The sequence below is a fragment of the Rhincodon typus genome, chromosome 19, assembly GCF_021869965.1.
Source record: "Rhincodon typus isolate 14 chromosome 19, sRhiTyp1.1, whole genome shotgun sequence".
In the NCBI taxonomy this organism is placed as follows: Eukaryota; Metazoa; Chordata; class Chondrichthyes; order Orectolobiformes; family Rhincodontidae; genus Rhincodon; species Rhincodon typus.
Window position 1 is genome coordinate 4,596,892 of NC_063350.1, and position 22,345 is coordinate 4,619,236.

At 40.7% G+C, this 22,345-nt stretch overlaps 1 protein-coding gene across 2 annotated transcripts in view; it reads left to right on the forward strand.

The window, feature by feature from the left end:
• Positions 1 to 22,345, forward strand: part of LOC109911837 (death-inducer obliterator 1-like) — a 101,804-nt gene that overhangs the window by 17,223 nt on the left and 62,236 nt on the right. For both annotated transcript variants that reach the window (XM_048608280.1, XM_048608281.1), the window contains exons 5-6: positions 218 to 424; positions 15,878 to 16,100. In XM_048608280.1, coding sequence (XP_048464237.1) covers positions 218 to 424; positions 15,878 to 16,100 — 430 coding nt within the window. The remainder of the gene's footprint in view (positions 1 to 217; positions 425 to 15,877; positions 16,101 to 22,345) is intronic.

The following is a 22,345-nucleotide window of genomic DNA, read 5'->3' on the forward strand; positions in this document are numbered from 1 at the left end:
CCACGCCCGCCTGCTCTTCCGATCTGCTTCGTTCTTTCCCTTCCCCCTTCCCCCTTCTCTCTCCTTGCTCTCACCTACCTTCCCCCCCCCGCCTCCCAGCTCCCCACAGCTTCCTGAGGGTACCGTCTTTATAGCACAATGTTATTGTGTACGTTTGTTGTTTGGGATGTGTCTTAGCGTACAAACACATGGTTGATATGTCGGTTGTTTTTATTAGGCAGTGGAAATTCCTGCAGTGCCAAAGTGTATTGGGCCTGGCTGTTCCAACCTGGCCTCTACTGACTCTGTGTACTGCAGCAATGACTGCATACTAAAACATGCAGCAGCCACTATGAAATCGCTCAACCAAGCAAAGGATCAGAAACAAAAGACAAAAGGAAAATCAAAGCCTGAGAAGGTGACTTCATCCAAGTCCATTGCAGAGGTAAAGAGAAATTTAGATCTATTAGTGAAGTGTAAAACTCCAACATAAATTATTGGCTATAAGGACATTTTGGTGAGAAGTTTGATTTAAGTTTGAATTATATTGCGAAAAGCTATTTTTTTGAAGTAATAGTTGTCATACAATGCAGCCTGTTTGTGTTTTAGCATGGATTTCACAGCCAAGTGCTAACCCCTTGTGTATGGCTATTTGAATTTTGTGCTTCAAGGCTCTTGCGATTCTGTGCACTTCATCTTGTAATCATCAAATCTGGAATAGAAAACCGTTGCAAAATGATGATGGTCATTCTTGCTAAAGTAATATTTGCACCTCTGCATCCTCAGAACACTTGTTTGAATTAATATATTTTCTTCCCCGGAGAAAGTCTAATGTTCACAAATGAACCAGTTGGATGTATTAATACCAAATTAAAGAAAAAAAAGTACAATATGTGAACAATTTTGATGAAAGAGATTAAACTGTCCTGATGAGTCCAAGATGAAAAGCTTTGACAAATTGTAAGAATACCAATTTAATGGGAAAATGAAATTATACTGTATGAGAAGAGAGTGCTGACTTCTTGGCAGGTGGTCTCTGGTAAAGCCGTTCCTATGGAGAATATGCCAGCTAATGGTGACTGACAGCTAACTTACCAGGCTTGTTTAAATTTTAAATCAGGCATGTTACTGGTCAGCATTGCTCTGAGCAATAAACCAGTAAGTGAATGTCATCAGTTGTGTTAAAACAGGCACAGTGTATGTACAGAGATAACAAGGTGTAGAGCTGGATGAACACAGCAGGCCAAGCAGCGTCAGAGGAGCAAGAAGGCTGACGTTTCGGTCCTAGACCCTTCTTCAGAAATGGGGGAGGGGAAGGGGGTTCTGAAATAAATAGGGAGACAGGGGGAGGCGGAAAGAAGATGGATAGAGGAGGAGACAGACAGGTACGAGAGAGTTGCAGTGGGAGAGAGATCCACTGAGGTTGTTTCAGAGGGAGGGGGGTAACTTCTTCAGGGTAGGCATCCTTAGAAGAGGCTTCGCAGTGGGGTTAAAATTGTTTCAGAGATAGCAGGAACTGCAAATGCTGGAGAATCTGAGCTAACAAGGTGTAGAGCTGGATGAACATAGCAGGCCAAGCAGCATCAGAGGAGCAGGAAGGCTGACGTTTCGGGCCTAGACCCCCCTCCAGAAATGGGGGAGGGGAAGGGGGTTCTGAAATAAATAGGGAAAAACAACCTCAGTAGATCTCTCTCCCACTGCAACTCTCTCGTACCTGTCTGTCTCCTCTCCAACTATCTTCTCCTCTATCCATCTTCTATCCGCCTCCCCCTCTCTCCCTTTTTATTTCAGAACCCCCTTTCCCTCCCCCATTTCTGAAGAAGGGTCTAGGCCCAAAACGTCAACCTTCCTGCTCCTCTGATGCTGCTTGGCCTGCTGTGTTCATCCAGCTCTACACCTTGTTATCTCAGATTCTGCAGTTCCTGCTATCCCTGAAACAGTGTATGTACATGTTCTTTCTGTCTGCAAAAACAGGGCCCAGTGAGTTAATATATCTATTAGCATGCTATGCTGCAAAACTGACTGAAAATCTTAAATTGACTGTCATTGCAATTAATCACTCTCTCTGGGTTTCCAACACACATCCAATTGTAGAATTGCATCTAAAGTTGGACACTGTTGCAAGTTTTGCAAGGTTCGGCTGTCTGAATACAGTTAGTACCTTGTTTTGAACAGCTAAAGGGGTTTACTGTTTGATAAGATCTACCAGTTAGATACATGGCATTGCATTAGCACTGAAATTCATGTCATGTATTACACTTTTGTGTGATAGGCAGAACATCTTTTTAACTTGAGAGCGGCATCTAGTTAGTAGCAAACTATTGTCTGTAGCATGGCAACAGCATGAGCACTTTTCAGGACCAAAATTGCTGCCTGAGGTCCCTTTGTGACTGTGCATGTTATACAGTGAAAAATGATCTGATCAGGATAGCCTTTATCCCACAGGATGGCTCAGCACTACTTTCAGCATCAACCGTTCACAGTGAACAAATGGTTTGGGCCCTGTTTACAAGGTAGTTGACAAATTTAATTTGCAAAGCATGGACTCTAGCACTTGCAGCGTGTAGAATGATCAGTTAAGGTAGTTCTGCAATCAACAGTATTCGAGAACCTTCTGTCTGGTTCTCAATCTGACAGTATTTGAATTTGAGCATGGATGGAACATGTGGCTGCAGATTCAAATATAGCAAATGTATCATGTACGTTTCAGGAAGATGCAAGGTAAGTCATTTCATCGAACACGCGTTTCTCGTGGATTCCTGCAAAGGTGCTTGAGAGAGCTGAGTCTTAATGGCGATCCAACCTCACACTTCTCTATTTGGGCATACATGATGTTAAAACTGAGCACAAATGCTTCTTGCTGAGTTTGTAAATTCAATGAACTCAATGGTGATGAGCACTGCAATTGAAATGCACGGGACCTCCCAGAAGCCGTATAGCCGCACAGCTTAAAGGGAATGTTGCCCTTCTGTGACAGACAACACTTAATACATAGGCGGAGACACTTGGAGCTCTGTAAAACCATAAGTCATTAATTAAGGACTTAAACAAATAACACATTTTTAACTACTAGAGATATCTCAAATACTGTCTTTCACTACCCTGATTTCTGTAACTAAACCCAAACGTTATTACCTGGGAGAGTTCACAGCTGGCCAGGCTGAAACTACTCGCCGTTTTCACACCTCGTGACATAGGGTACCTTCTTAACAATGTGAGTCTTCAAAGTGTGTTTGAACAAAGTGATTTCTTCAGGCTATTTATACACAAGTCCCTGTCCGAGTATGTTCTTTACTTGGAATAATGCTTGCATGTGACCAATCTGAACGTTTTGTCCAAATGTGCACCTTCTTTGGACTTATCCTTGCACGTGAGCAATCCCAAATGTTTTGTCCAAATGTACACATTATCTGATAGAGCCAGCAGTTCCTGGTTTCCTGCAGTTTTAACTCTTAGCAGATCTGACTGACTCAGCGTACTTCCATTCTCAAAGCAGCCTATTATTAGGCCTCTCATCAGTTCTTGTTATCATCAGCCTTATCCAACATCTCATCACCTCCAAACAATGGTGAGCAGTACCTCCTTACAGTGATGTGTTCTCAATGAAGCATTACTTCAGTTGTGTTGTCTGAAATGCCGTTTAGATCATTGTACTTATCTAAACTATAGTCATAAACTGAAACAAAGTTACAAATCGGTCACGGTCCATCAAAAAATACATTATTATTCACCTTTCCCATTTTGTATGATGCACATAATATCAATACAAATGAGCAAATAGTACGAAATACTACGAACTAGCTATATTTACATTATTCCTACTCTATAATAAGCCATTGCAAAATCTCTTCCATTTAAGTTATCTTTTGATACCCCAGACTAATCCCTGTTGTCAGTCCCTTCCATTTCTTAACTTTGCATTTAACAAACAAAAGAAGACTATTAGATATTAAGGATAATAAATTGTAATTCAACAATCACAAGACATAATTCTCATCAACAGGTGGATCCGAGTGTTCAGTCTCCAATTCCAAATTTTACCCCCGAAACTTAGAGCTTGCCAGTCTCTTTCCCTCTTCTCCATGAGTTTGAATCTCCTTCTCGTGCAGAGCCCATTTATGGATAACTTCCTTTGCCTCAAAAATGACCAGCCTGCAGTGAAGTGTGGTATAGGAGGAAGTTCTGTAGCTATGAATCAGGGTAAATCATCATCTGTATCATTTGGGTGGATGGATAGAGTTATATGCAGTTTCTAATCGTGTTCTGGCTTAAACAAAACTTTGTGGCTAATGATTGTGTCAGAAGTATTGCTGATTGCCACATTCTGTACATCTAGGTTACACCATGTCCTTCCTTTTCGGTATCCTGAGGCTGCCATGGCAACATAGGTTTCTCCTACTAAGGGATACTTAAGAAAAGTTTGTCAATCCTGCCAGTGAATAACCAATGACGAATTCTCATAAGAGGCAAAGCCACACTGAGTTAGCTCTTCGATCATTTCTTCTGGACATGCATCGAGACAAATCCACTTCCCTTTTAGATCCCTCTAGAACTACAGCATGAGTTGGTGGGTTACTTAATGATATCCAAGTTCCTTCAAGGTATTTACCCACATTATGAACTCACATTATGGTGTGTGTCAGATTGTTCCCATGTTTGGGTACGTGAAGCATTGCACCAATATATAGCTGACCTTTATTATCATCACAGGTACTCAAGACCTGGTTGGTGAGAATGAGACTTCCGAGGTGACGTAGGGGTGTCTTCTCTCCCACCCATGTCCTCAGTTGCTAATCCGACACCCAGTCTGGTACTCTGAGCATCTAATTGCAACATATTTGTACTAACCATCAATAAAAAGTCAACTGGTATATGTTGAACAAAATGCCGCTTTCTTATTGCGAGTTGCTTCATAAACCGTTCTGTCTATAATCTCATGAGTAATCTTCTCAAGGGGTCTAACATTTTGATTGTGCTCAGGACTACCTGTACTGCTTGCTGTCCTATCCTACCCATCTTTTCTGATCCCAATATTCCTGACCTCCGATTACCCTCATCTTTTCCTGGAGGGACCTTAACTGACCCTCCAATTCTGCTATGTCAAGGGTGTTAACAGGCGTTACCTTTGACGCATAGCCTACTTCTGCTAACTCTATCAATCCCCTCTTCCTCTTTTTTTCTTTCCAATGCATATTCACTATGACTAAGTTGTTTTTGGAGTAGGTGGTCAAAAAGCTGTTGGATTGTGCCATCATACCAGGATGACACCTGTATATCCATCAAGTTAAACACTACCTGTAGGTGTCTATATCCTGGCACGAGAGTAACTATCTCTTCTGTTTCTTCCAGAAGTAATCCTACTCCTGCTGTATCTCTGAGATTTCCTACACCATGTCTTTGAGGTAATTCCAGGGGTCATTGTGGTTGTCGGATGAATTGTAGTTGTGGGCAGGTTGTCCTTATAAAGCATGGAAGCTGGTCATGTTTCTGGCCATACACCTAAATTTTCCTCAATCTCTTTGACCTTTGGGATAACCCCAGACTTGCATTCCACCATGATCTAGTCTACCGGACTCATAATTACACACAATTTTGGACCCTCAGGAAATTTATCCCTGAACCATGCAAGTCCCCTAAGGATTCATTTTGTCGCAGACCATGTAACAGATAATTCTGCTTTCTGGGCCACTGGGGCAAAGATTGGAAAATAGCCTTGGAGCTGTGCAAGGACAGGCCATTGTGACACAAACCCAGATTTCTTAGTGGCATTTGTTTGAACATGTAATGTGCATTGCTAACAATCAACTGATGTTATCCTCCCATTCATAAAAAATATCAGTCAATGAACCCTCATTCCAAGGGAAACAAAGATAATGATCTTCCATGTTCTCATGATTCTTCCGACGAAACAAATGTAGTTTCTGCTGTTATGTGCAGTCAATCTGGTTTTATTCCTTTTATTCTATTTATATGCTAATATTTATGCTAGTCTCTTTACCCCCTCAGCCAATTAATGTATATCCAGGGCTGATGCCAGCTTTCCATCCCTTCCACTCATCCATTTCGTTTGGAGGATGGATGTTTCATCCATGTTGTTCCACTTTTTATCTTTCCTTCATTTTCGTTTCCATTGGTGAGCCTGAGGAGTCCATCTGATCTCTAAGGGGTTGGGAAATAATGGTGCACTTGCCAGATCTCCATTTTGCTCAGGTTGCTGTAGTCCCACAGTCCCCTGGTCTGGGCTCCAAAACTAGCCCCAGTCTAAGACAACACAGTATGTAACTGGAAGAACACAGCAGGCCAGGCAGCATAAGGAGCAGGAAAGTTCAGAAAGAACAGTCCCGACCTGAAACTTCAACTTTCCTGCTTCTCTGATGCTGCCTGGCCTGCTGTGTTCTTCCAGCGACACACTGTGGTGTTTCTGACTTCAGCATCTACAGTTCTTGCTACCTGTAGTCCCGGTCTAAGTTTCCTAACTCGGTGATGTCACATTCTCCTGACATTGTGTAAATGGTGTTAATTATCCTGCCCCCCGCCAAATGGTTAACTGGTTAATATGATACCAGCCACTGTTGTTAAGTGCTGTTAGAACCTTGTACACTGATGGACTTGCCTTGTCCGTCACTTCATGTGGTCCTGCAAACCTAGGGGCCAGGAAGGATGTTTTTTGATGTACCGGTATCATTATCCGTTGCCCCACCTGTGGCTCCATTTGTTTTGTGTTGGAATCAAAGTGGTCCTTGTTTTGTTGTTTCTTCCTTCCCATCTTACTGGCGGCCATATAATTCGCTTCTTTTACCCTCTGAACCAGCTGTTGTACCCACTTATTTCTCATTATTCCATCTACTTCTGGCTTGGATAAGTTTAATCCTAGTAGTGGCTCCAGGACACACATCTCTTGACCCGCCATCAATCTATAAGGAGTAAAGCCTATAGAGGAAGCTACAGTGCTTCTTATTATCATCGGGACATGAGGAAGCATCGTCAGCCAAGTGGTCCGGTGCTGCTGCACCATTTTGGCCAACATATTCTTCAAAGTTCGATTTATCCTTTCAACTATCCCACTGGATTGGGGCCTATAGGATATATGGAACCTTTGTTTTATCCCTAGCAATGTCATGACATTCTGCTTCACTTGGGCTGTAAAAGGTGTCCCTTGGTCTGATTCAAACCCCAATGAGTTTTTAAAAAAAAAAAAAAAAAATTGTAACAAGACCTTTGCCGTGATTTTAGTGGTATCAGTTCAAGTGGGAAATGCGTTTATACATTTAGTGAAGGTATTTACTATCACCAGGATGTACTTCTATCCTTCAGTAGTTGAGGATATGGGACCCATAAAGTCAATTTGTAGATTTGTTCAGGGCCCCTCTATTGGCCCGGTGTGTCTAAGGGTTGCCTTCTTGATATTTTTGAGAAGGTAATTTTGGGCACGTCAAACAGTTTTTCACACAATGTTCCACATCTCCTTTCACTCGTGTCCACCAGCTTACCTCTTTCAACCTCTCCAAGGTGTTTTCCAACCCTTAGTGACCATATATATCATTATATCAATAAATCATCTGATTCCTTTCTCCCACTGGTACTACAAATTTCGCTTCACACAGTACTACACTCTCTTTTACCTCTCAGCCTTTATGTTCCTTAAATCCCTCTGACTCCTTCCCTTCTAATACTTGTAATTCTTTATCCTTTCTTTGTTCTCTTAAGTTGATTGGGGCCTCTTCTTTTTCTTTCTGCACTCCTATTTCCTCGATCTGTGGCTACCGTTCTTCTCCTGCCATGGCCCCTCGTTTGGCTAATTCATCTGCTTTTCTATTTCCCTCTGGTGATAACTTAGAATGAGCTTTCACTTTCACCACTCCATATTCTTTCCCTTTCATCTTTTCAAAGTTGCACCTTTGAAATGGGACAGATGGTAGGACCTTCCCATCTGCTGACACACAGCCTCTAGCTTCCCATAAGGGTAAATATTCTGTCAGACTGTTGCGCACGTACATGCTATCTGAATAGATTGTAGCAGAACCGACTGCACTATGTGTTTCTTCAACGCAAATTGGTTTTAACGCGATTGAAGAATTCAGACCACTAGTTGTAGAATGCAAACTTTCCTTACCTGTATTGGCTATAACCCAATTCCGGCCTCATTAGTTTAGACAGCATGGCTATTGCGTGATTTTCTTATCACATGAGAATGGAACTATTGCGTTGTTATCAGGACCGACTGTAGATCCTGGGGGGAATATATCTGGGTAGCTCACTATATATGTCACTGCTGCCAACTCAGCTGCTTGAGCACTCATGGTCTTTGGCAGCTTGAGGGCTATGCTATCCATGCTCATCCTTGCTTATCTTGCATATGGATATGACTCTCAGTTCTCCGTCTGGTACAAAACTTTTTAAGGGTGATTTGTTATTCCCTTGCTGTTCTCTTGTTTTTGTCGTTGTCTGTCTCTTGGATATTCCCTGTATTCTCTTTACCAGTATTCCCTCCTTTTTGTTTTGATACAGATAGTCCCTTGGGATCATTTGCTATCACTACCTGATACTCATGGGGTGTCCCCTGGTAAATTAAGTTATCTGGTAACATGGTAGTACTTTTAACCCTTTTTTACCTCTGTTTCTCTCTTGTAATAACAGCGTCTATCTAGCAATTCTATTTTGGTTCACTGTGCCATCATTAATTCGTCCATCCAGCAGCACCTGAATGGGTGTGTGTTCTGTCAAAATTGTCAATGGGTTCAACCCTACAATGTAGGTAAAATATTGTACTGCTTGGAATACTGCCAATAAATGCCTTTCACATACTGTGTACCCCTGCTCTACTGGTGTAAGCATGCGCAAGGCATAGCCTACTGGTGTCAACTGATCATGTACCTCTTGCAATAAGACCGTTGGTATTGTGGAGTCTGTTGCAGCTACCTCCAAGGAGAATGGTTCAGCTGGATTTGGGGTTTTTTAAAGGCAGGAGCAATCGTCAACCCTGTTTTAAAGCTATTATTGCTTGTGTGTATTCTGGTTTCCATTCCCATGGGGTATTTTTCTTCAGGAATATCATTTAGTGGTGCTGCCTTTGTGGCAAAACGCTCAACACGGTCTCTACAAAACCCAAATAAGCCCAAAAATTATCTCATCCCCACAGATGTGAAAGGATTAGGAAGCCTACCTACTGTTTCAATTCTGTGTTTGCCTATGTCTCTTTTTCCGGGTGTTAACACCATTCCTAAGTAACTCACTTCTTGCCTTGTTGTCTGAGCCTTTTTCAGATTCACTTTTAACCCAAGCTCCTTTAATATTTGCGACAACTCATTCAAGAGCTGGTAATGCTCTTGTTTGATTCCTGTTTGCAGAAGCAAATCATTAACGTATTGTATCAGGCAGTCTGGCCTAGAAAAGTCCTGCAACCCATTGCTTAACCATTGATGAAATATTGATGGGGAGTTGTGAAATCCCTGTGCAAAGCTGTCCACGTATAATGCTGTGTCTTAAAGGTAAAAGCAAATTTATACTGACACACCTTGGACAAAGGGATTGACCAAAATCCATTACTTATATCCAGCATTGTAAATTCAATTTTGAGGAAGGGTCACCGGACCCGAAATGGTAACTTTGTTCTTTCCTTCACAGATGCTGCCAGACCTGCTGAGCTTTTCCAGCAACTTTGTTTTTGTTCCTATGAATTTTTTACTGGCCAAATGGGTGAATTGTTTGTAGAGGCGACTTGTCTTAACACCCCTTGTGCTATCAGACTTTGCACTACCTTTTCTATATCACTTTCAGCCTGCGTGGGGAATCCATACTGCTTTTGGGGCTTTGGATCTGGGCCCTATATACACATCTCCCCTTGCATCTGTCCACCGTTATGCTTATGTGTGACGAACACTTACCAGTTTTGTCCAGTAACTCCTTGTACTATCAGGTCCTCACTCGTATCAGTAGGACTGATGCACATTTCTCCCACTGTACACACTCATTCCCTAAACTGTCCTGCAAGGATTTCAGTAAAAAACTGCTCTTCACTTATCCCTGACATTTGCCATATCATACAGTTCACTGGATCGAAACACACTCCTGCTCTGGCCAGGTAATCACTTCCCAGAATATGTTTTTGATTTGCTGGGAGTTTTATTAGTACTGTCGGATGCATCAACTCTACTGCTTCCATTTGTATATTTAAAGGTCTAGTAACTTGTCCTGTAAAACCACGCAAGATTATCTCTGTTTCTATTTTCCAATCATCACTATTTGCAATATATGTGTTCAGGGTGGTGCAGGATCCTGCTGTGTCCCAAAAGAAAGTGATAGGGTGGCCTCCTACCCTATTGTTCACTAAGGGTCTCTCTGTCCCATCCCATTTTACATCATGCATCCATATTGGAGAGGCTTGAGACTGTTATTGGGGGTTGTTGCCTCTGTTAGTTGTACATAGTTCTGTGGCACAGATTGTGGTCCCTGTAGGGGCAAGGGTTGGACCTGCGCTTGATTTTCCCTGCCCCTCCAGGAGTTTGGACAGTCTCTGGCATAGGGCCCTTCCTTGCCTCAATGAAAACACTTCCATGAGCTCCCAGGGGTCCCACCACTCCCTGGGGCCGTAGTTGGACTCCTTGTCCGCACCCACGTCCTCCCTGCCATTTGATAGGGCACTTGTGGTCCCCTTGGGGCTGGTCCCTTTCCTTCATTTCTGCATGCTGCCCTTTGATCTCTAAGAGGCACCATTCGTCCTCCTGAGGCATATGCCCTCTCGTCTCTTTCTCCCAAGCTCTGACCATTTTCCTGAACACCCATGCCTCAGTGTGTGTGTTGCCGGAGGGGTCAAACATGTCACATGCCTTTTGCGACTCCTCCAAACCATGGAACAACAGTGCACGGACCCACCGATTGTTAAAAGGTGCAGCTAAATTTTGCCAGTCTAGCCCTGGGCAGTATATGCTGTGGAACACTAGCCACAGCCTTGTGGCAAATGCAGTTGAGTGCTCCCCTCTATTTAGCTTCCATGGCCGTCAGTGCAGCCTCCTTTAACTGATCTAATGTTCCCCCTCCTGCATTTTGTGGCTCAAGCAAAGCTGAATGTATAGTGGGATGGAGACACATGACTATTAATTTTTTCTCCTCATTGTCTAACCCGTGTATCGTTGCTTCTTGTGTGTAGCTTGGAACAACTCGGAGTCACCCCCAGGCTGACAATCCCCAACACACTTGGCTATATCTCTTAGCTGTTGAACATACAAGGGATCGTGTATGTAATGTCAGATGGTTGCATTTGCCCTCCTAGCACTGCTGGCTATTGTCTCCTAGTGATCAGGGGGGCCATTGGGACTGTGGGACTTTCTCCTGCCACTCCCTCTATAGGGAAACCCCCATTCCCCTGGGTCGTCCTCTCCATATCTGGCTGCTTCATCTGCTAGCCCTCCCCAGTTGACATCACCAGCTTCCTCCCATCCTTCCTCAAAGAGTAGGGTCGCAAATGCATATATTATCCCTCTTTGTGCAGATATCTGTCTTTAACTTTTCTATCTGCTTCATACACTTTGTATGATCACTTGAGGTCTTCTTTTGCTCTTATGCTGACTTATGCACTACATTCATAGCTGTTTTCAAATCACTACACTGTTTCTTTAAAACTTCCGTCTGCATGTGACTCCTTTAGTTTCCTCTTCACTTTTCTCCTTTTCCCTTTATCAGTTTCTCACACTACATTTGATACTGCTTCGTATGCATGAGGTCTACATCTCTCTGGTTTTTCAAATTCCTGACCTCCTCAGTCAGTCTCTTTATCTCTTCTTTAAGCCAAGCTACCTCTGTTTGCAGCTTCAACTTTTGCTGCTGCTTCTCTGTCCAGTCTTCTAACATACAACTTATTGCTACAGCTTTCTGCACTTTCTCAAAGTGCCTTTTTCCCATATTATCTTTTGCTGCAGACAGTATCCCTATGCCTTCCCATTCCTGTACTGATCTGACCGGTATACTCTCAGTACTTCCATTTTCCAGCCACGTACTGTTGAAGAAATCCTCTCCAGTCAGAGACCCCTGGACCCACATTCTCTGTAGGTGCTAACTTAGTGTGTCCGCAGTTCTTTTTTGTCTTTTTCACTACCAAATTTCTGCTACCTCCTTCCCGGCACCACTTAATCCTGGCCATATTGTGGAGTGACAGCTCTCTCAATTTCCGACTCAAGGCAGGGTGTTGGAAAATTGAAGTTACCCGGTCTGCTGTCAGAGTAACTTAAAGTTACTTTCCGACTCCCACCAAGGACGCCAAAATTATGTTGCCTGTCTCTGAGAGACAACACTTAATACATTGACGAAGATACAGTGGAGATGCTTAGAGCTCTGTAAAACCATAACTCATTTATTAAGCACTTAAACAAATAACACACTTTTAGCTACTAGAGATATCTCAAATACTGTCTTTCACTACCCTGATTTCTGTAACTAAGCTCAAACATTATTACGCAGGAGAGATCGCAGCTGGCCAGGCTGAAACTGCTCAACGTCTTCACCACACCTCCTGATATAGGGTACCTTCTTACAACATGAGTCTTCAAAGAGTGTTGAACAAAGGGATTTCTTCAGGCTTTTTATATACAAGTCTGTGTGCCGAGTATGTTCTTTATTTGGAATTATACGTGCACATGACTAATCCTGAACGTTTTGTCCAAATGTAAGCCTTCCTTGGACTTATCCTTGCACGTGAGCAATCCCAAATGTTTTGTTCAAATCTACATGTTATCTGATAGAGCCAGCAGTTTCTGGTTTCCTGCAGTTTTAACTCTTAGCAGATCTGATTCACTGAGCATACTTCCATTCACAAAGAAGCCCATTATTAGGCCTCTTATCAGCTCTTGTTATCTTTGTGTTATCTTCACCCTTATCCAACAGGAATGTTGGTGGTAACTCTACGTATGCCATGGTATGGTGCTGCACTGCAGGCGTCTATGGGATCCTTGAATGGTGCACTGATGAATAGGCTAGTAATTTCAATATGCAAGGTCTGCGTGAATCCTTCACCATGTAAGAGGAAAACTTGCTCAAAGCTGGTTGTAGCAATTCACCCAACCATTTGGTCAGTTCTTGTTGTGCAGAATGGTTCATAGATACGAAAGGGTGTAAAAGAACATCACTTTGTATGCCTTGAGCAATCTACACGTACATGGATGCAGCGAGCCATGGGAATGAACCCAGCGTTTATATCGTTCAGCAGCTAGTTACTATTAAACAATTCTAGTAAATGGTTTTTTGGCTTGTTTTCGAGTAAGGTTGCTAAGTCATGCTGAATGGCAGATCCAGTGAATACAATTCATCAACTATGACAATGAGTTTAGCATCGTCAGTTGAGCTTGCAGAATTGTCCATTTGGATGTTTTGGAAGATATATATATACAAGAGGCCCTGTTACTTGTAAAGAGAGAGAACATGTGCGGGCATTGTGCCTATATAGATGATACTCATTTGCTACCTATTTCTCAGTGCAGTGAAGGACCTGTAAGGGTCATGTGCATGGTTTAAACAAGCCTGGCATTAACTGATCTATTCTCTACGGAAATGACTACACTAATCAGTGTCTACTTTCCAAACAGTTAGCCCTCTCCTCTCAAGTAGTTTAAATCTTGGTTTTCCCCTTAAATTGATGTTCTTGTGCATTGTCCTGATCAGTGCAAGATGAAAATCTCCAACAAAGATGTTTTTCAGCGTTACTCAAGTTCTGTACTAGAATTTACTATTTGAACAGATGGTGGTGTGACCAAGGAAGTCAACGTTCAAGCAAATAGGCTATGTTTGCCATATCTTAACAATTACAAAAACACTTGCGGTTTTAAGCGGTGTAGCCATTAGGAGTTTAAAATTGACTAAGTGCCTAATGTGTACCAAAACAAACTTTGGTTTTATAACTCAGTTTTGTCTTAGAATATGAATAATAAGGGTGCTAAGATTCAAATAATGTGGAAATATGGAAAAATATATTCAAAGTTCAAATAATGCACCTATGCATGTGTATGAAAGTAGCTTGCCAAGATACTTAAGCTTTTTTAAATTAGTTTTTTTTCCTCTAAGTTCTGTGATTTGTGTTTCATGCTGTATAAGGGAATACACTATCCATAACCTTACCTATCATACATTTTCAATTTCCTTATGACCATTCTTACAATTATGCTACTGAGGGAAAAATATACCAAACTTCTCTCAGTACCTGACCTTGAGTGCTCAGTAAATCTGAAAATATTAAGCACGATCAGTTTGCTTTCATGTGCTCCTGAAAAGACATTCCCTTAAATATTGAAGGCTTTCTGGTATAAAGAGGAGAAAATGAACAATTACCACCAAAGTTTGTAGCCAACAACTCCAGCTGATATTTATTTCTGTACAAGCAAGCTGTTCCATGCTATGTTCTATTTTATGCTATGCTATATTTTACCTATGCAATGAATGGAAAATTACTGACCTTTGCTACTAAAATAAGTTGGTTCACTCACTAGTCCCATAGTCTGAAAATCCAACTTGATATAATGCAAATTGTGCTTTTGTAATAAAAACACACTCTGCTAAGGAAGCCTGGTCAATTCTACAGTCACCTGTTTTTGGGTTTGAAATTAATGAACATTGTCATATTGTTTATTGAAAATACTGCTTTGGGATCCGCTGTGTTGGCAAAGAACAAAGTTAGTAAGTTAAGCTAGAAATACTACAAGTACGTACACAGTCAACAGCTGAGGACGTAGCTGATGCTGCCATTTCAGATGTCATCCCTATGATGGGTATTTCAGTATGGTTTGTTCAAGAAAATGTTCAAAATGAAGATAATTGATCAAAGTTTTCAAGGGTTCATTGACTTGCAGAATGTTTCCTTGACTATTGTATGATTTAAGACTTTCTGGTGAAATGATGCAGAACTGTACAAAGGACAAGGGAATCTCAAAACTGGAGGGTGGGGAGACCAATGGAAGCGTTTTTTTCACATGTGGAACATGAACATCAGTGGCTGGGCCAACATTTATTGCTATCCCTAGATGCCCTTGCGAAGGTGGTGATCAGCTGCCTTCTTGAATCACTGCAGCCTCTGTTCTGTATGTAGGCCCACAAGCTAGCTTCATGCACAATGCAGAAACAGAAACAATTGAGAATAGAGAACCTGTAAGCACAGCAAATTTGAAAATAATTTTCAAGCAACGTTGAAGGTTCACTAGGTTAATCCTGGGATTAGAGAGATTTTCTTACCCGAGATTAGGTAGGTCAGGCTTTTAAACATTGGAATTTTGGGGAATGAGGAGAGATTTTATTGAAACACATACGATGGATGTGGAGAGGTGGTTTTCCCTTGTGGGAGAGTCAGGGCCGGAGAGTATAACCTCAGAGTAAGGGGCCTCCCATTTAAGGCCAGTGAGGAAGATTTTTCTCTTTGAACATAATGAAATGGAATTCTTTACCTCAGGCTGTTGAGGCTGGGTCATTAACTATATTTAAGGCTGAGACAGACATGGTCTTAATCAATAAGGGAGTCCAGGATTATGAGGAAAAGGCATGAAATTGGAGTTGAGAATTATCAGATCAGCTATGATCTTGTTGAATGGTGGAGTATAGTTAATGGGCAGAATGGTCTACTTCTGCTGCCACATATTATTGACTAGTTCTTGGACATACAGGTGAAAAAGTGATCCTTGCTACGCACCAAATTTGAAATCTTGATGCTTCACTTTTAGGGTATTTCCAGAGATTGGACCGCATACTGCTATCCAAAATGATCATGACGTGAATGTACTTAGAAACAATGAGAAGCAAAAAAGATTTAATGATTATAATATTTAATTAAAAGAGGGGGGGAGAAGAGTCAAATAAAATGAATAATAGTGTGACTAGAGTTTGTGCTGTGACTTACTTTTTTTGTCTTAAAATATTGTTGTTACAGGCAAGTTCGAAACCTTTAACACTGGGTCCACTCAAAGCTGAAGACTTAAATACAAAAGAATTTCCAACGAAAAAATTGGTAGTATTGGTCCATAAGAGTCCTGTGCCACCACAAAAAGAAACTGTATCAAGCAATGTTGCAGGGACTTGGACGATTGATCATAATTACAACGCTGTAAAACCTGAAAAGACTCTGATATCTGCTTCGGTATTTTACAGATCGTGTATGTATCATCCAGTAATTTTAAACATATGGTTTTTTTCATTATTTTCATTTTCCCCTACATAAACAAACTGTCCAGTTAGAACAAAAGCAAAATAATATTAATACTGGAAATCTAAAATAGTAGAAAATGTTGGAAAAACTTGGTGAATGAAGCATCATCTGTGAAGACAAAGTTAACTTTTCAAATATGTGCCCTCTTGTTAGAACTGATTGACTGTGATGTAAGGTTAAAGACCAGAAACATTAATTTTGTTTCTCCCACCACAGACGGTACCTGATCTGTTCAACATTTCCAGCATTTTCTGTTATTATTTCAGCCTAGCATGACTTAGTTGTTCCTATAGCTTTGAAGAATTGGCAAATTTAGGCGACCTGTATGTATCCCTTATTTCTTATTACGAACTTGTCTTCATTTTATATTGGATCTATTCCTTCCCTAATCGAAGCATTGTTCCTCTTTGCTAATTTATGCTGCAAAATATGCTATTACTTAATTAAAAGATATATGAACATGATGGGTTAGGAGCAGATAACAGTATGGAGCTGGAGAAGCACAGCAGGCCAGGCAGCGTTAAAGGAGTAGAAAAGTTGACGTTTCAGGTCAGGACCCAAAACATCAATTTTTCTGCTCCTTTGCTGCCTGCCTTGCTGTCCTTCTTCAGCTCCATACTGTGTCAACTCTGCGTCCAGCATCTGCAGTTCTTGCTATCTGTGGGTTAGGAGTAGGCAGCTTGGGCTTACTCTGCCATTTGGAAAGACCATTGATGATCTGATTGTCCCAAATTCCCATATCCCCTCAAAAGCCTGTTACCCACTTGCTGATCAGGAATCTGTCTACCTCTGCCTTAAAGATATTCAAAGGCTCTGTGTCCACTGCATTTTGACGGAAGTGTTCTAAAGAATCGTAACCCTCCTGAGAAAAAATTTCTCTTCAACTGTCTTAAATGGGTGACCCTTTATTTTTAAATAGTGACCTGTAGTTCTAGATTCACTCACGTGAAGAAACATCTTTCATCATACACCCTGTCAAGGTCCCTTCAAGATCTTGTACATCTCAAACAAGTCACTTGTAACTCTTGTAAACTCCAGACATAAGCCTAGCTTGTCCAATCTACCTTCAGAAGACAACCTGTCAATTCTGGATGTTAGTCTCGTAAATCTTTTCTGAGCTGCCTCCAATGAATTAAATCTTCCTTTTTTTAACATAAAAGTCAGAAGTCACACAACACCAGGTTATAGTCCAACAGGTTTATTCGAAATCACAAGCTTTCAAATATGTCTGTTGGACTGTAATCTGGTGTCACGTGACTTCTAACTGTCCACCCCAGTCCAACACTGGCAGCTCCACATCATCCTTAAAAAAAAAGGAGACCAGTACTATTCACAGTCCTCCATGTGGTCTCACCATTGCCCTGTATAAGTGAAGGATAAACTCTACTTTTATATTCGATTCCCCACGCAACCATTTATAAAAGAAAAGATAATATGACAGGAAGTAGGCCAACAGACCCCTATCAAACTGCTACTCCTAGCTGTACGAAAACAGCATTGTTGAATATCCTCTGATTTCTCTCACCTTTTAGAGGAATAACTTTGTTATGGTTAGTATCCTCTCTGAGAGACCTTCAAAATAAGAGTAGAGTTTTGAATGTAAGTTTTTGTGCAGAATTTTATTCTATTTCTTTTGATGTTTTGTTAACCAACACATTTAGATAAACACAAATGCAGTCAGGCTTCAGAAACTTTTGGACCAGGCCAGACAGGTTTGTACTAAGTTTAAGAGTATAGTAATGCATTTAAGTTTTTAAAAACATAACAAAGTGATTGCAGTGGTACTTTCGGTAGTTTTACTTTTGTAGTCATATGCTAATCGAACATCAATAATAGTTGATGAATGTGGAGTATGAACAGAAGCTGAGTTGAGCACAGCTTCTAAGAGCCCAAGTAAGTCATTTGCATAGTTTTTCAGGATGATGCAAGAGAATAGACATTTTTAACAGCTGGCTTCAGATTTATCATAGGATGAAATTGCCCTCCAACAGGTTAGTATGAAGCTTGGCGCATGGTAAATGCAAATGACATTAAGTGGTAATTAATTTTTTAGTAGTAGTGAAATGATGTATGACATTTTTAAGAATAGAAATCATTTACAGAAACAAAAACATTGTTACAAATTTTATGGTGGGAGGATTAATATTCACCTGAAGAGCTTTATAAGTCTTCTGAAGACCAATATTGATCGGACTACTAGAAACAATTCTGTATGGCTGCTGAAGAGCATTTCTGGTTGCCCAGTCACTGATTCACCATGCCCTCCTGAAATATAATGGTCTGACCTTTGTAGGATTGATGGAACAAATTTTCATGATATGGTAACTGGGGAAAACTGGATTTTCTAAATTTCATACTTCAGTTATAGCTGCAAAACCCTCTGGCCCAGTGAAGATGCTATGGTGTGATATGAAGGGTCAAGTTTGTGTAACATACAGAATGAAGAGGCCATCGGTTATAACTCCGAGCGTAGAAATTTCTTATAGGATAAAGTGTGCACAGATGTAATATTTTTAATGCACGTGTGTATATTTAGTTTTTGTATATATATTTAAATGTTGTTTAGTATTAGTAACATAATAGTTTGGGTTTGGCACCTGAAAGTCATGGGATGATGTAATGCGACATCAGGAAGGGTTAAAGGAATTTTTAATTTCATTCTTCTGTTGTAATGGTTAGCTGTCTGTTATTATTGGGAAATCTGCAATAGTCATATGGAGGGGTGCCCTTAAATGAATGTTATTCATCTTTTTTAAAAAAAAGCAGTCCTGCTCTTGCATGTCATCTGTTCATACTGATCTTCACAAAGCTGCAGAAGAGTGAGCACAGCTTGTCATCAGAAAGCTAAGGCTGAATTTCATTATAACATTTATTTTTATTATGTACTGCTTTCTGCCCTTCAGTCGTCAGACACAGGTAAGGTGGCATGTGGTATTCTTGTTCAGCTCGAGTAACCAGTTAAGATTCATAGTCATGGTCATAGAGCACGGAAACAGACCCGACGGTCTAACCGGTCCATGCCGAACATAATCCCAAACTAAACTAGTCCCACCCACCTGCTCCTGGCCCATATTGCTCCAAACCTTTCCTATTCATATACTTAGCTAAATGTCTTTTAAATGTTCTAATTGTGCCCACATCCACCACTTCCTCAAGAAATTCATTCCAGATGTGAACCATACTGTATAAAGAAAAAAAAAATTGCCCCTCGTGTCTTTGTTAAATCTCTCTCCTCTTACTCTAAAATTGTGCCCAATAGTCTTGAAATCCCTTGTCCTGGGGAAAACACAGCTGCTATTAACCCTATCTATAAGAGGAGGTGGAAATATCATTACATTTATACGTCCACTGCAGTGTCGTGGAAACTTCAGATATCTGGCACAGGAAGCTGAACACTTGTGTATTGATTTTAAATTTTCAGGAGAAATAGATGGGTGTTACATTGTTCATGTTAGCCACTAAATCATTTGTGCACACTTTTTTTTTAATGCACTCACTAAATACCTCAATGGTTGTGACAGTACTCAAGTGTGATATACAACTGGGAATCTTTTCATGTAGTTCCTAATTGCCATTTGACAATTCAGAAGATAAGGATAGTTTCTAACAGAATTCCCTCTTTTTTTTTCCTCAAACACGCAACCAAATTGTTTAAAAGCACAATCCCTTGAAATTTTTATGCATGTGTGGCTGAGCAACTTATTCATTGCTAATGTTGAATTTAATAGCACTGCAACATTATTGCTGTCCCGTAACTTGGCCAACACTCAGTAAATTACATTGGAGAATGAAAAGTATTTTTAAAATACAAATATTAAATGCCATTAAACTATGTTGAGGACCACCGTCTATTACCTGATGCAATGAGGAAATAACTTGGTCTGTATAAAGATTATTAAGCAACTTAGAAGTGTAGAATCATAGTCTCTATCTGCACAGTATAAATTCTATTTGGTTTATCAAGTCTCCACCAACCCTCTGAAGAGCATCCCAAACCACCACCGATTTCGCCCTCCTGCCCCCAATGGCCCCACATTTAACATGGCTAAACCATCTAACTACACTGCTGCATCACAGCACCAGGAACCCAGGTTCGATTCCACCCTCGGGTGACTGTCTCTGTGGAGTTTGCACGTCCTCTCTGTGTCTGTGCGGGTTTCCTCCGGGCGCTCCAGTTTTCTACCACAGTCCAGAGATGTGCAGCTCAGGTGGATTGGCCATGCTAAATTGCCCATAGTGTTCAAAGATGTGTAGATTAGGTAGATTATAGGGGGATGTGTCTAGGTGGGATGCTCTGAGGGTCGGTGTGGACTTGTTGGACAGAAGGGCCTGTTCCATATCCTGTGACCTAACCTGCACGTCGTTGGACTGTGGGAGGGAACCAGAGCACTCGGAGGAAACCCAGGTAGATACTGGGAGAACGTGCAAACTCCCCATAGACAATCACCCGAGGCTGGAATCAAACCCATGTCCCTGGCGCTGTGAGGCAGCAGTGCTAACCACTGACCTACTGTGTCACCGCAACTTCTACAAAAATGTCTAGAACCTGTATGTTTCTAGTGAGCTTTATGTGTTAGTAATGGCGGGGGATTGTGGGATCAGCTGCGGGAGAGTGGGATAAATTCTACACATCATGACAGCCAATTGAAGCGTGACATTGGGCATCTCTTGAGAAGCAGTGAATCTCCTTGGCGGTCCAGAAATTGGAAGGCGACAACAGGAACATGAGGTAAGTAGTCTGCCGCGGTTGGGAATAGAACTGCGAAGTATTTACACATTTTACTTAAAACTTCCAAAACTTGTACACTTAACTCTTGTATTAATATCATAATTTAACAGCAATTTTAACAGATCAAATTAAGTAGACATTGTGATAAATAGGACCTGGACTGGGGATGGAGTAACTGCTAGCAGTAGTTAAGCAAAAGAATGGCGGTTGTGTATTATGAATTGAAAGGCTCAGGAATCTGTATCAGAACAGCAAAAAACACAATGGTTATATTAGCTTTATAAATTGCCTACTATATTCTGTTGAAAAATAGTAAAGGAAGTTAATTTTCAAACGCAAAATTGAAGTATTGAGTTGTAGTGAACAGCAGTTTCAGCTTTTCCGGAGACCTTGAGAATTTGAGATTGCAATAGCGATAGCAAATTCCCTCTGCAGTATTTCACTGGTATCATTCATTGGTACACATCTGTAACATAATTTTATTGTTTAACTCCATAGCTTTTTGAATATTTGATTTTTCTAAGCTAATTAGAATACAAGGTGTGCAAGTTTTCAGTGCCCTGTGGAAGGAAAAGCAGTTGCATTTTCCCAGAGGAAGAACAAAGCAATGATGCAGGATTTCTCAACTCACTTCCACCTTATTTGGATCACTTGGCAAAACAGAGTTATTTTCAGATACATTTGTATTTCTCACCATTTATATGCATCAACATGGTCATGGATAGTTTTGGATTCGGTTTGATATGTTATAGTGACAAAATTAGCTATTAAAAATCACAACTACTTTTCTACCCCGCTTTCGTTCCTTTTGAACCTTTTTTAATACATATATTTGGGAATTTGATAAAATTTAATGGATCACATAGACCTCAAGTTTTTGAACTCATTTATTCAAATTAAAATTTTGTTTCTAAGGAAGTGGATAAACTTCATCAAATTGAAGTAATTTTTACAGAATTAAAACATAAGGGCTCTTCATTTTAACCATTTCCACAGTCTTAATTTCTCATTGTTACTCTCTGAAACTTGTTGATGTTCTGAAAAAAAAAACATAAAAATGTATAATTTTAAAATGCTTTCTGTTAATCCTCAGTAAATATTTGTAGGAAATAATAACCAATTGTACAGTTCTGTAGTCAATGCGGAAAGTAATTTGACAGACGCAAGTTAGAATTGGTGATGTTTATGGCTTAGAAGATCATTGGGCTGAATGTGTTTATATCTGCTGTTTACTAAATCAGTGAAGCTAGCTTTGATTTAGCAAAGAGCAGATATAAATACGTTGGGCTGAATGATTTGCCTTTCGTATTTGTGTTTCTCCAATTCTGGCTTCAATTTTAATCATTTGGTGACTGCACGCTTGCCTGTAAACCTTTAAAGTATGGCATTGTTCCATTAACCCCTTCACCTTTCTGTCTCTTTCTTCCTTTAAATTGCTGCTTGACGTCTACGTTTTTGACCAA